Source organism: Giraffa tippelskirchi, chromosome X (assembly GCF_054371585.1).
Source record: "Giraffa tippelskirchi isolate mGirTip1 chromosome X, T2T-mGirTip1v1.2.pri, whole genome shotgun sequence".
Classification (NCBI taxonomy): domain Eukaryota; kingdom Metazoa; phylum Chordata; class Mammalia; order Artiodactyla; family Giraffidae; genus Giraffa; species Giraffa tippelskirchi.
In genome coordinates, this window is record NC_137289.1 from 147,063,936 (window position 1) to 147,077,337 (window position 13,402).

The window sequence follows — 13,402 nt, forward strand, 5'->3', positions numbered from 1 at the left end:
GGTTGGGGGCACTGAGTTTAGCTGTGAGTGCATGGGACCTTTTGAAGTAGGTTGCCTTTTTCTCATTACCTCCACCATAGTTTGGCCTCAGGTCAAATAACAGGGAGGGAACACAGCCCCACCCCTCAACAGAAAATTGGATTAAAGATTTACTGATCATGGCTCCACCCATCAGAACAAGCCCCTTTCCCCCTCAGTCAGTCTCTCCCATCAGGAAGCTTCCACAAGCCTCTTATCCTTCTCCATGAGAGGGCAGGCAGACTGAAAACCACAATCACAGAAAACTAGCCAATCTGATCACACGGACCACAGCCTTGTCTAACTCAACGAAACTATGAGCCATGCCACGCAGGGCTGCCCAAGACGGACGGGTCATGGTGGAGAGGTCTGACAGAATGTGGTCCACTGGAGAAGGGAATGGCAAACCACTTCAGTATTCTCGCCTGGAAAACCCCATGAACAGTATGAAAAGGCCAAACGATAGGACACGGAAACTCCCCAGGTCGGTAGGTGCCCAATATGCTACTGGAGATCAGTGGAGAAATAACTCCAGAAAGAATGAAGAGATGGAGCCAAAACAAAAACAACACCCAGCTGTGGATGTGACTGGTGATGGAAGTCAAGTCTGATGCCGTAAAGAGCAATACTGCATAGGAACCTGGAATGTTAGGTCCACGAATCAAGGCAAACTGGAAGTGGTCAAACAGGAGATGACAAGAGTGAACGTTGACATTCTAGGGATCAGCGAGCTAAGATGGACTGGAATGGGTGAATTTGAATCAGATGACCATTATATCTACTACTGTGGGTAAGAATCCTTTAGAAGAAATGGAGTAGCCATCATAGTCATCGAAAGAGTCTGACATGCAGTACTTGGATGCAGTCTCAAAAATGACAGAATGATCTCTGTTCGTTTCCAAGGCAAACCATTCAATACCACGGTAATCCAAGTCTATGCCCTGACCAGTAACACTGAAGAAGCTGAAGCTGAATGGTTCTATGAAGGCCTAGAAGACCTTCTAGAACTAACACCCAAAAAAGATGTCCTTTTCATTATAGGGGACTGGAATGCAAAAGTAGGAAGTCAAGAAATACCTGGAGTAACAGGCAAATTTGGCCTTGGAATACAGAATGAAGCAGAGCAAAGACTAATATAGTTTTGCCAAGAGAACACACTCGTCATAGCAAACACCCTTTTGCAACAACACAAGAGAAGACGCTACACGTGGACATCACCAGATGGTCAACACCGAAATCAGATTGATTCTATTCTTTGCAGCCAAAGATGGAGAAGCTCTATACAGTCAGCAGAAACAAGACCGGGAGCAGACTGTGGCTCAGATCATGAACTGCTTATTGCCAACTTCAGACTGAAATGGAAGAAAGTGGGGAAAACCACTAGACCATTCAGATGTGACCTAAATCAAATCCCTTACGATTATACAGTGGAAGTGAGAAATAGATTCAAGGGATTAGATCTGATAGACAGAGTGCCTGAAGAACTATGGATGGAGGTTTGTGACATTGTATAGGAGGCAGGGATCAAGACCTTCCCCAAGAAAGAGAACTGCAAAAAGGCAAAATGGTTGTCTGAGGAGGCCTTATAAACAGCTGTGAAAAGACGAGAAGTGAAAGGCGATGGAGAAAAGGAAAGATACACACATTTGAATGCAGAATTCCAAAGAATAGCAAGGGGAGAAAAGAAAGCCTTCCTCAGTGATCAATGCAAAGAAATGGAGGAAAACACTAGAATGGGAAAGACTAGAGATCTCTTCAAGAAAAAAAGTAGAGATACCAAGGGACCATTTCATGCAAAGATGGGCACAATAAAGAACAGAAATGGTATGCACCTAACAGAAGTAGAAGATATTAATCGTGGCCTTTTTGATTTCTCAGTAGTGATATCGTGATGCAGTTTAACTTTTCGTACCACTGATAATAAAGCAAATGAGGCACATTTCCAGAGGCGTTTTTCTTCATTGAATTCCATTTACCTGTTGATGTTTCCTTCCTGATCATGTGGTTTGTTCTTGTTTTTATTCCGGTGTGCCATCCCTGGCCATTTTGTAAGGGTAGCTATCATTTAGAGCCCTGCAGCCTTGTGAATAGTCAGTGTCCATCAGCCCAAGGTTTAATGTTCCTGTTCCCAAAAGCGGCTACAAGGTGGCAGCATTTCTTTGGGGTCTCCTGCTCTTACTATGATAACTGCATCTTTAGAGGTATAAGCCACTTCTGCTTGCAGATGAGAGTAGAATGAGCTAGGGGAAGCCCACGGAAAGCTTGTGTCTCCTTCATTCTCTGTTTTATTGTAGTTCATGTTTCATGTTTGATGAAGCTGATGTACAGACTTGCCTTTGTTTTAGCTGTACCGATTCTTGCTCCCTTACACCGAAACACAGAGGCATTCAGCAGTGGTTATTTCCTCCGACCTGCTCTCAGAAAACGTGTAGTACCTCACGCTTGCTGTGTCAGTCCCTATGGATTATGTACTCGACAGGCATTTGTGGGAATCTGTGAATTTCAGCCTTCCAATGAAAGCCTTCCCCTCACCCATCCCATTTGCTAAGCATCGGTGTGTCCCCAGCACTGGGTGTCAATTTCACTTGGATGGAGATAAATGCAGAGATCATCACACTGAGTGAAGGAGGGTCGAATCAAGAAACATCCTGGGAAGCAACGGAGAGGTGCAGTTACCATTAGAGGAGAACCCGAAGAAATGCTGCCGCCTTGTGGCCACGTTCAGGAACAGCAACCTTAAACCTTGGGCTGATGAGCAGACTATTCACAAGGCGGCCAGGCTCTAAACGACACCTACACTTACAAAATGGCCAGGGATGGCACACCGGAATAAAAACAAGAACAAACCACACGATCAGGAAGGAAACATCAACAGGTAAATACTGAGTCAATGCTTTGAAAGAAGCCTCTGGAATTGTGCCTCAATTGCTCTATTATCAGTGATACGAAACATTAAACTGCAATGCGATATCACTACTGAGAAACCAAAAAGGTCACTATCCAAAACTCTGCAGACAAGAAAGAGTAGAGCAAAATTAGTAAAGGGGACCCCTGGATGCCACTGGTGGGAGGTAAGCCATCGGAGCCTTTATGAGCATGACTGTCAAAGGGCCTTGGAATCACAAAATGAGACAGATGATGTCATGTGGCGGTTCCACTCTCAGAGTACCTGCGAAACAGACAGATTGTGGAAAACACACGCCAGCACCCCCAGCCCCACAAACATGCACTGCAGCAGCATTCACAAGGCCCAAGAGATGAAAGGAAAGAGAATCGCTGGGTGCAGATGAGAAGAGACAGAAATGTGACAGAGATACACAAAAAAATATGACGGCAACATTATGGAAATGCAAAAATTGCCATTTTCAGGGATACGCAGAAATCTAGAGGGAATCAGAATAATTAAAGAAGGGCTGATTAAACAGGTATCACATCATATACCTTCCAGAGGGGATTAAAAAACATATTGATGGCAATGAGTACCCCAAAAAAGGGAAATGGACTTACACTCCTGGAAAGAAAATCACGGTTAGCAAAGGGTGTCAGTGAGAGGCCGAAAGGTGAAGGCTGGAATAAACATACCAACAAATACTTATGCAATTCATAATCCACATGGACCTCCTATATCAACAGTCATGTGCTCAACAGGTTCTAAAAACATAGCTGTGACAGTAACCACAGCTAATCACCTCCAGGTATCTGTGGAAGGGAACGAGAAACTATTCCCCTGCAACAACTACAAAGGTGTCAAAAGTCTTAAATAAGATACAAAGTTTCACTTAAAGAAAAACCTCAAAGCCTCAAGAGACAAAAGCTTTTGGTGACTTCCTGTGTCTCATTTTACTCTCACTTACAAGCAGGCCTGGAATAACCACCCAGGCTGCTGTTACCATAGCAACAAGAGAAGGAAAAGCACATGACAATTTGTACCTAGGGTGAATTCTAACAGATACAAACGTCTAAGCTGCGAGGACATTATCACCTATGCCTGAGCATGGAAAAAGGCCACTGTCAAAAGCTGGACATGGCATCAGTGGCAGTGTATCGTTAGTACAGTGGACGCTTTAGGGTACTGGTGGGATGGACTTGGTAAGAGCCACTATGAGCATGACTGGAAAAGTGCACTCCCATGAGAGAAAACTAAAACAATAAATAAAGAAGTAGAGACAGTATGATAAATCAGATCCTCTCCTGGAATACTTCAGAAACGCACAGATTTCGAACACCACAGACCCCAAACCGGGTCCTGCCGCACCATTCAGAACATCGAAGAGATGAAAGTAAAGAAAGCACACAGGGACGGAGAGATGAATGGATCAAGCAATGTGATACAGGGTCACAATGGACTATGACTCAGGCATTGAAACAAGGAAAGAACATCATTCTCAGAGGTACAGATAAGTGTGGTGATAATCAGAGTCAGCGAAGAAGGGCAGATGAGAGCTGTGTCGTAATATTTTGCTTTCAAACGGGACAGACAATATTGCTGGCAGTGAGCACCCCGACCGAGGTAAAGTGGGCACCCAGGGATGGGAACTCCATGATGCTCAGCAAAGGGGATGGGTGAGAGGACGGCTGAAATTCACGCATTCCCACAAATACCTGTCAAATACATAATCCACAGGGACCAGATTAGCAAGAGTGATGTACCACACACCTTCAGAGAGCAGGTCAGAGGAAATAAACACTGCTGAATGCCTCTGTGTATGGGTGTAAGGGAGCAACAATCAGTACAGCCACAACAAAGGCAACTCTGTACATCAGCTTCGTCAAACATGAAATATGCACTGCAATAAAGCCGAGAAGGACGGAGACACAAGCTTTCGGGGGGGGGGGAGGGGGGCTTCCTCTACACTCATCCTGCTCTCATTTACAAGCAGAAATTGCGCGTGCCTCTAAAGATGCAGTTACCATAGTAACAAGAGCCGAACACGAAGAAATGCTGCCACCTTGTGACCGCTTTTGGGAACAGCAACCTTCAAGCTTGCCCTGACGGACACGGACTACTCACAAGGCGGCTGGGCTCTCAATGATAGGTATCCTCACAAAATGGCCAGGGGTGGCACACCGAAATAAAAACAAGAACAAACCACACGATCAGGAAGGTAACTTCAACAGTTAATACAAGTCAATGCTATGAAAGAAGCCTCTGGAAATGTGCTTCATTTGCTCTATTATCAGTGATACAAAACATTAAACTGCAACGCGATATCACTACTGAGAAACCAAAAAGGCCACTATCCAAAAGTCTACAGACAAGAAAAAGCAGAGTGATGTCAGTAAAGGGGACCCTTATGTGCCAGCGGTGGGAGGTAAGCAGCCAGAGCCTTCATGGGCATGACTGTCAAAGGGCCTTGGAATCACAAAATGAGACAGATGATGTCATGGGGCAGTTCCACTCCCAGAGGATTTGAGAAACCAACCGATCGTGGAAAACACACGCCAACACCCCCACCCCCACAAACATGCACTGCAGCAGCATTCACAAGGCCCAAGAGATGAAAGGAAAGAGTTGGGTGCAGAAGAAAAGAGACAGAAATGTGACAGACGTTCACAACAAAATATGACTCCGACATTAGGAAAATGCAAAAAAAAAAATGTCATTTTCAGGGATACACAGAAATCTAGAGCAGATCACAGGAAGTAAAGAAGGGCAGATTAAAGAGATATCACATCATATACCTTCCGGAGGGGATTAAAAAATATTGATGGTGATGAGTACCCAAAGAAAAGTGAAATTGACTGACACTCCTGCTAAGGAAATTACGGTTAGCAAAGGGTATTGTTGGGTCAGTGGCTGAAAGGTGAAGGCTGGAATAAACTGATACCCACAAATACCTATGCAATTCATAATCCACATGGACCTCCTGTATCAAGAGACATGTGCTCAACAGATTCCAAAAACATAGCTGTGACAATAACTGCAGCTGAACACCTCCAGGTATCTGTGGAAGGGAACGAGAAACTGTTTCCCTGCAACAACTAAAGTGGTGTCAATAGTCTTAAATTAAAAATAAAGTTTCACTTAAAGAAAAACCTCAAAGCCTCAAGAGACAAAAGCTTTCGGTGACTCCCTGTGCCTCATTTTGCTCTCATTTACAAGCAGGCCTGGGATAACTGCAGAGGCTGCTGTTCTAAAGGATACTGAATATAGCTCCCTGCATTCTGCAGTAGTACCTTGTTTTTCATCTATTCTAAATGCAGGAGTTTGTATCTACCGATCCCCTACTGCCGTCAATCCATCCTCCCTCCACCTTGGCAACCGCAAGTCTGTTCTCTATGAGTCTTGTATGTTTTACAGATAGCTTCATTTGTGCCATATCCTGGCTCCTACCCCAGATATGCAGATGATACCACTCTTATGGCAAAAGCGAAGAGGAACTAAGGAGCCTCTTGGTGAAAGTGAAAGAGGAGAGTGAAAAAACATTCAAAATCCTAAGAGCATGGCATCTGGTCCCATCACTTCATGGCAAATAGTTGGGTAAACAATGGAAACAGTGGGAGACTTTATTTTCCTGGGCTCCAAAATCACTGCAGATGGTGACTGCAGCCATGAAATCAAAAGACACTTGCTCCTTGAAAGAAAAGCGATGACCAACCTAGACAGCAAATTAAAAAGATCAAAGAGAAGTTACTCTGCCAACAAAGGTCTAGTCAAAGCTATGGTTCTTCCAGTAGTCATGTTTGGAGGTGAGAGTTGGACTATAAAGAAATCTGAGTGCCAAAGAACTGATGCTTTTTAAACTATGGTGTTGGAGAAGACTCTTGAGAGTCCCTTGGCTTGCAAGGACATCAAATCAGGAGAGCAAGGCAGGAGGAGAAGGGGATGACAGAGGATGAGATGGTTGGATGGCATCACTGACTCAATGAACATGCGTTTGAGCAAGCTCCAGGGGGTGGTGATGGAAAGGGAAGCCTGGCATGCTGCAGTCCATGGGGTCACAAAAAGTCGGACACAACTAGTGACTGAACTGAACTGGCTTCCACGTAGAAGCGATAGCGTATGGTATTTGTCTTTTTCTGTCTGACTTATTTCACTTAGTATGATAGTCTCTTTGTTGTTGCGTAGTCACTGAGTCATGCCCGACTCTTTTGCAGCCCCATGCCCTGTAGCCCACTGGGCTTCTCTGTCCATGGGCTTTCCCAGGCAAGAATCCTGGAGTAGGTAGCCAGTCCCTTCTCCAGGGGATCTTCCCAACCCAGGGATCAAACCTGGCTCTCCTGCATTGCAGGTGGATTCTTTACCACTGAGTCACCTGGGAAGCCCATGATAACCTCTTGGTCCATCCACATTGCTGCAATGTTTCATTCTTTTTTTTACGGCTCGATAGTATTCCATTAAATAGGCACCACGTCATGTTTGCCCATTCATCTCTCTCTGGACTTTAGGTTGTTTCCATGTCTTGGCTATTGTGTGTAGCGCTGCTGTGAACATAGGGGTGCATGCATCTTTCTGAATTTCAGTTTTGTCTGGGTATATTCCCAGCAGTGGGATGCTAGATCGAATAGTAATTCTGTATTTAGTTTTTTGAGAAACCTCTTTACTCTTCTCCATAGTGGCTGCACAAATTTACACTTCCTCCAACAGGGTTGGAGGATACCCTTTTCTCCACATCCTCTCCAGCATTTTTAACTACGTATTTTTGAAATCAGCTTTTTATTTAGCAGTACTAGCAAGTTTTTCCTTCTTTATTCTTCCTAAGGTGGAGTTGTTGTGTTTTGTCCCATTGTAAGGTTATAAAATAGTTTATTGTACATATTCTCTGCCTGGGTTTTCTTCTCCCTATTTGTCCCCATTGTAAGTTCAGTTATAAAGCTCATTGGGTATGTGTGTTTCACTGACATGTTTGTAATTTCTCTGCTCATTTCCTTGGGATGAATTTGTTACAGAAACATTGTACACAGAGGATTCCAGAGGAGTTTTGGCTTCTATGTGAAATGTAGTCCTCACTGCTCGCTCACTGACACGATGTCTCATTTCTTACAGAAGTCCCATCTGAAGCTCTCCCCTATCTTAGCAGCTACCTTATCTAGTCCGTACCGCCATACTCCCGTGGACCATCTGTGATCCAAGACTCAACAGGAAGGGGGTGTTTCCCATGAACTAAGGGTATGTTTCCTAATGTGTTTCTTGTCGTTGGTCTGTCCCGACTCCGTCTCCCCAATGTGGGCACGACTGCTGCTAACGCCTGTGTGTATAGGTTGCCATCGCCTTAAGAAAAAATGTCATTAACTCCAGGTGAGATGGGGTAGGTACCATGTCTGGGGGACAAGAGAAAGGGATGAGGGGGCAATGCCTGAAGCAGGCACACAGGTCTTAAAAGTGCACTCTTAGGTCCTTGGAGTAAACATACTGCCCTCTGGCATAGGGCCGGGAGACACAGAGGAGAGCAGGTGAAGAGGGCATGCCACCGTCAGCAACAGAGAGGCCGCCATGGCGTCCGTGACCTAGCAACTGAGAATGCTGGAGATGCGCACACTGGGTGTGGAATGCGGTGACTGCGAGTCCCAGGAGAGGGCCTTGGCCTCCCGGGCCAGCCCCACTGACTATGGCGGCGAGAGCCCCTCTCCCCCTGGAGAAAGGAGCCTGCCACGCTGAGCAGAAGATGGTGGAGTGGGACTGGTTTTCCGTTGGCAGTTCTGTGCCTCTGAGCTCACTGTCCTCGATCCCAGACACTTCGGGAAGAGTCCGGTTAGTAGATGCTCTGGTTTTCTTGCTGTGTGCGTCTTGTGGTTAAACAGACACGGGTTATGGTGTCACTGTTTTTAAGCGTACAGCTCAGCGGCATTAAGGATATTCACAGTGTTGAGCAACTGTTACCACCATCCCTCTCCCCAGGCTACAGCTTTTGTCACCGTCGAGCACTACCTACCCCTTCCTGCCTCACCCAGCCCCTGGTAACCGCTCTTTTATTTTCTGTGTCTGTGAATTGGACTAGTCTGGGTCCTGCGAAAAGTGAAATCTTTCAGTATTTGTCTCTCCCTACCTGGCTTATTTCTCTCAGCATAATTAGTCTCCAAGGTTCATCCTTTATGTAACGTGTGTCCAAATTTCCTTCCATCCGAAGACTGAGAAATGCCCTGTTATATGGATCGACCACATGTTGTCTCCATGTTTGTTCCTCCATGGATGGAGAATCGGCCCCCACCCCCACCCCGCCACAGCTTAGCTATTGTGAATAATGCTGTTACAAACATGGGCGTACCAGTGTCTGTTTAAGTCCCTGCTTTTTCTGCAGGTGTGCATCTACCCAGAAGAGAAATTCCTGTATCACACGGTAAGTCTTTGTTCGTTTTGAGGAATCCCGGTACTGTTTCCCACAGCAGCCATACCAGTTCATAGTCCCACCAGCAAAACACAAAGGTTCTGGTTTCTCCACATCCTGGCCAATACTTGCTACTTTTGGTGTTTTTTGTTAGGAACCATCCTGTTGAGTGTGAAGTAGTATTTCATCAGGTGTGAGATGTCTTTAGCCAGGTCAAGTAAAAAGAAAACAGATGATTCTAACACAGATACTGAAGATAGAAAGATATCTGCTGTAGGTAACAACGTAACTAGAAGTAAACTTGTAAAACACAGTCCTTTGTTTGCCTCCTATTTAACTTTCCATTTTACAAACACTGATTAGGCAGCTTCTCTAGGCCAGGCTTGGGCTTTCAGGGCATTTCCTCTCTGCATTCTTTGTGCATTTGGTTCTAAAAGAAGAACGGTCCTCTAAGCCAGGGGTCCTCAACCTCTAGGATCTAATGCCTGATGATCAGAGGTAGAGCTGATATCATAATAACAGAAACAATACTGCACAGTAAATGCAATGCGTTTGAATGATCCCCCCCCACCCCCCATGAAACCACGTCTGGTGCCACAAAGGTGGGGTACCACTGCTCTAAACATTTTCTAGGGGTGGAATGTTTTTCCATGTTATTAGATAGTCTTACACCTTCACAGCTGCAGAGGCTTATGGTGAATGAATCACCTTACTGCTCACTGGGTATGAGCGCATTTTTCTGCCAGAATTAATCCTCCATTGCTTCACGTTAATGAAGTATTTTTTTCTTTCAACAAATCAGGCTCATCTCTGTTGAACAGCCAGACATCATTAAAAGAGGCAATCTGAGGTCATAAACACAGTGAGGGAAAGAAGCCTATCACACAGGAATGCTTACTGCATGATTTCCCTGTTGAAAATCAGGCAGAATGTTTGGGGAGATGTATTCTGAGATGAGCAAATATAAGGACAGATAAGGAAGTGGTGATAATGTATGTCTTTCTTCGCTGAGTGTGGGTATGGGCCTGTTGATAATTCATTGAGCTCTCCACTTGGATTATTACGTGCTCTTTCCTATTAATGTCTATCTGATTCTTCACAATACAGGTAGCTTTCAAAACTCCTTAGCCCTTCTAACCCAGTTCAAAATGTCTCTTACTCACTGAGCATCTAGACTTCCAGTTCTAGTCTCATCCCTGATTACGTTACATATTCTGTTTTGTCATATGCTCTTAGTGTCTGATATATTGTGAGTATCTTCCTCCTCTGGTTGGTCACATTTTGTTTTAATGGCAACTAGAATGGCCATAATCAAAATGACTACATGTACCAACGTGTTGGAGAAGATAGAAAGTGCAGACTTCATACATGTCTGGTGCGGATATAAAATGGTACAGCCCTTTGGGAAAACAATTTAGAACTTTCTAAAAAGTGAAACATACATTTGCTGTGAAGTGAAGTGAAGTGAAGTCGCTCAGTCGTGTCTGACTCTTTGCGACCCCATGGACTGTAGCCTACCAGTCTCCTCCGTCCATGGGATTTTCCAGGCAAGAGTACTGGAGTGGGGTGCCATCGCCTTCTCCAGAGGATCTTCCCGACCCAGGGATCGAACCCAGGTCTTCCGCGTTGTAAGCAAGACGCTTTACCATCTAAGCCACCAGGGAAGTAAATCCCAGTCCTGGGTATCTACATGAGGAAAACGAGAACACACCCTCACCCCAGGTTTTGGATAGAAGGGTTTACAGCAGCTTTATTCATAATAGTCTAAACCCGGGGCCAATCCTGATGTCCAAACACTGAGGAGTGAGTCAACAATCTGTGGTGCATCCCTACACGTGAATACTACTCTGGGGGGTCAAAGCTGCCCAGTACTCACACAAGCTACAACATGGATGAACCTTGAACAGAGGCAGACACACGGTATATCACACCGCATACCAGTCCAGTTCTATTCCGAATGCTGGCACACAGCTCCCTTGTATGGAGCTAGCATCCATTATTTAACCAAGCTCTCTTGTTGGACTCGAACTCATTTCCCATTTGTCAATATTACAAATGTGGCTGTGTCGACCATCTTGGTGGTGAAAGCTTTTCAGCCAGTCTTCGTTATGTCCTTGAACAAATGCCTGGCAGTGGGACTGTGTATTTGAAGGTTTGTGCATTTGAAGGCTTTCAGGAAACGCTACCCGATGGCCCTTGGCAAAGTGTGCTGGGTCAGCACTCCCACCAGTGGAGCCTCTAGAGTCTCCATTCTCAAAGATAGCACTTCTTTCAAACACAGCACTTCCCTCTTACACATAGCGTCTTCCCTTCGACTATAACCATGGGGGGCTATTCCAGGTACAAGGGTCCCACTCTCATGATGCCCTGTATTCGTTTGCAGTTCCCGTGAGAATGAGGTCGCCCTGCCGTTGATCCCCAGTAACACCAAACGCCAACTGGTAGGGCTCTCTGTAGCCACCATCGGCTGGATCCTCTGCACCATGGCCATGGGCCTGGTGGAGTGGCGAGTGTGGCACATCAACGACACGTCGCTCTTCCCCCGGGACCTGGCCTCCGTGGGGATGTGGAGAGTCTGTGTATTCCAACACACCAACACCGTCAACAGAGCCACTGAGTGTCACCATTACCGCTACCTTGATTCTTACCTGCCTCGCGATATCTGCTTTGCGCAAAACCTCTTCCTGCTCGCCAGCTTTCTAGGGTTTGGGGGCAAAGTCTCCCTCACCTTTGCACTTCGGCGAGTGTACCTGAGACTTCCATGGAAGGACAACGCCCTCAATCCATTTGTTATTGCAGGACTTCTCAACACAGCGGCCAGTGCTTGTGTCACGATTGCCATCGTCTGGAATTACTACGTGGTGGTACACAAAGAGGGAATTTCCTTCCCACCATCTTTCAACATCTCCACCAAGCCAGATACGCAGCAGCTCGGTAGTGCCGTCCTTGTAGCATCTATCGCTGCTTGCATGATGTTTTTAGGTGGTTTGGTTTCCTTTTCTTACAATTCCCCCTTCGAGACCCGAATCCATCCTGCGCGTGCAGAAATCTATAATCCCTCACTGCAATGACTTTCCAAACCCCACATCCCCAGGAGTTTACATGGGAATATGACCAGGATGCTTTGTCAAATAGGTGCAAGGACTCTCAAGACCAGGACGAAAGTAGATTGGGGCAGAAAATGGCCGTTACCTTCTGCCTGAATTTGATTCATTGACTACTTGGTTGAATAAATTGCATGAAAAATCTTACCCAGCTGCCAGATGGTCTTATTGGATCTGCATTTTAAGTATTGTGAAATAAATAATACTCGAAACGTCACGTGTGGAAAAAAGCTTCTGAGATGATCAAATCTCCCTCCTAAACTTCTGCTAAAAACAACCAACGTTATGTCCTGTGACATCATAATTACATCTCTTTAGCATGTAAAATTCTCCAAGATGTTTCCAAGTAGAAACGTATAAGGAATCCCCCAACACCCACTTCCAGACTCAACACTTACCAAGATTCTGCCCTACTAGCTTTCTCTCTTTCTTCCTCTCTTTCAATCTCTTTTTCTTTTTCCAAAAGATTTTAAAGCAAATCCCAGACGTCGAGTCCCTTCATCCTTTCCCAATATTTGACACTCATCAATATTACTCCAGTATTACTAACAGACGGATGTTTCCTCGCATAACCATGTTTGTAAAAAACATTTAAGAATTATTTAATAGTATCAAATATTAGAAATTTTAAATGCCTCGAAAATAATTCTATACTCCCCCCCCAAGGCACTCACACTGCCTCTTAGGTCTTAATCTAAAGCCCTCCCCCACTGTACGCCCTCTGCCCTTTAAGAAAATGATTTTGACTTGAAATAGGTCAATTATCTTCTCTGAAATGTGTGACCTGCCAAGGCTGAGATGTGGGGTCAGATTTTTGAGGGAGAATATTTCAAAAGTGGTGGATGACAGTAACTGCTGCTTGTATGGATGCTAAGATCCACGGGTGGATCACTAGGGGAAAGTATGCTCCTTTTTCTGTTTCATCTCGTTTCCATCTAACCGCGTCATCTCCTGATGGTCTGTGTTTCAATCAATTATTGCACTAAGGATTACAAGAGGTGAGTTTCAGGCATG

At 45.2% G+C, this 13,402-nt stretch overlaps 1 protein-coding gene across 2 annotated transcripts; it reads left to right on the forward strand.

Moving 5' to 3' along the window:
* Positions 1-8,494: 8,494 nt before the first annotated feature.
* LOC145535261 (claudin-34-like) lies at positions 8,495-12,535 on the forward strand. Of its 2 annotated transcripts, XM_081563619.1 has the most exons (3): positions 8,495-8,710; positions 9,258-9,296; positions 11,668-12,535. In XM_081563619.1, the coding sequence occupies exons 1-3, from the start codon at positions 8,568-8,570 to the stop codon at positions 12,353-12,355; spliced, it is 870 nt and encodes a 289-aa protein (XP_081419745.1). In that variant the 5' UTR covers positions 8,495-8,567; the 3' UTR covers positions 12,356-12,535. The 2 variants fall into 2 exon arrangements, with proteins under 2 accessions (XP_081419745.1, XP_081419746.1); XM_081563620.1 differs by lacking the exon at positions 9,258-9,296.
* Positions 12,536-13,402: the final 867 nt, after the last annotated feature.

Coding starts and splice junctions, on each gene's coding strand:
- LOC145535261 (XM_081563619.1), top strand. CDS start 8,568: ATGGCGGCGAGAGCCCCTCTCCCCCTGGAGAAAGGAGCCTGCCACGCT. Junction 8,711..9,257: donor GACACTTCGGGAAGAGTCCG/GTTAGTAGATGC, acceptor CTTTTTCTGCAG/GTGTGCATCTACCCAGAAGA. Junction 9,297..11,667: donor AGAAATTCCTGTATCACACG/GTAAGTCTTTGT, acceptor ATTCGTTTGCAG/TTCCCGTGAGAATGAGGTCG.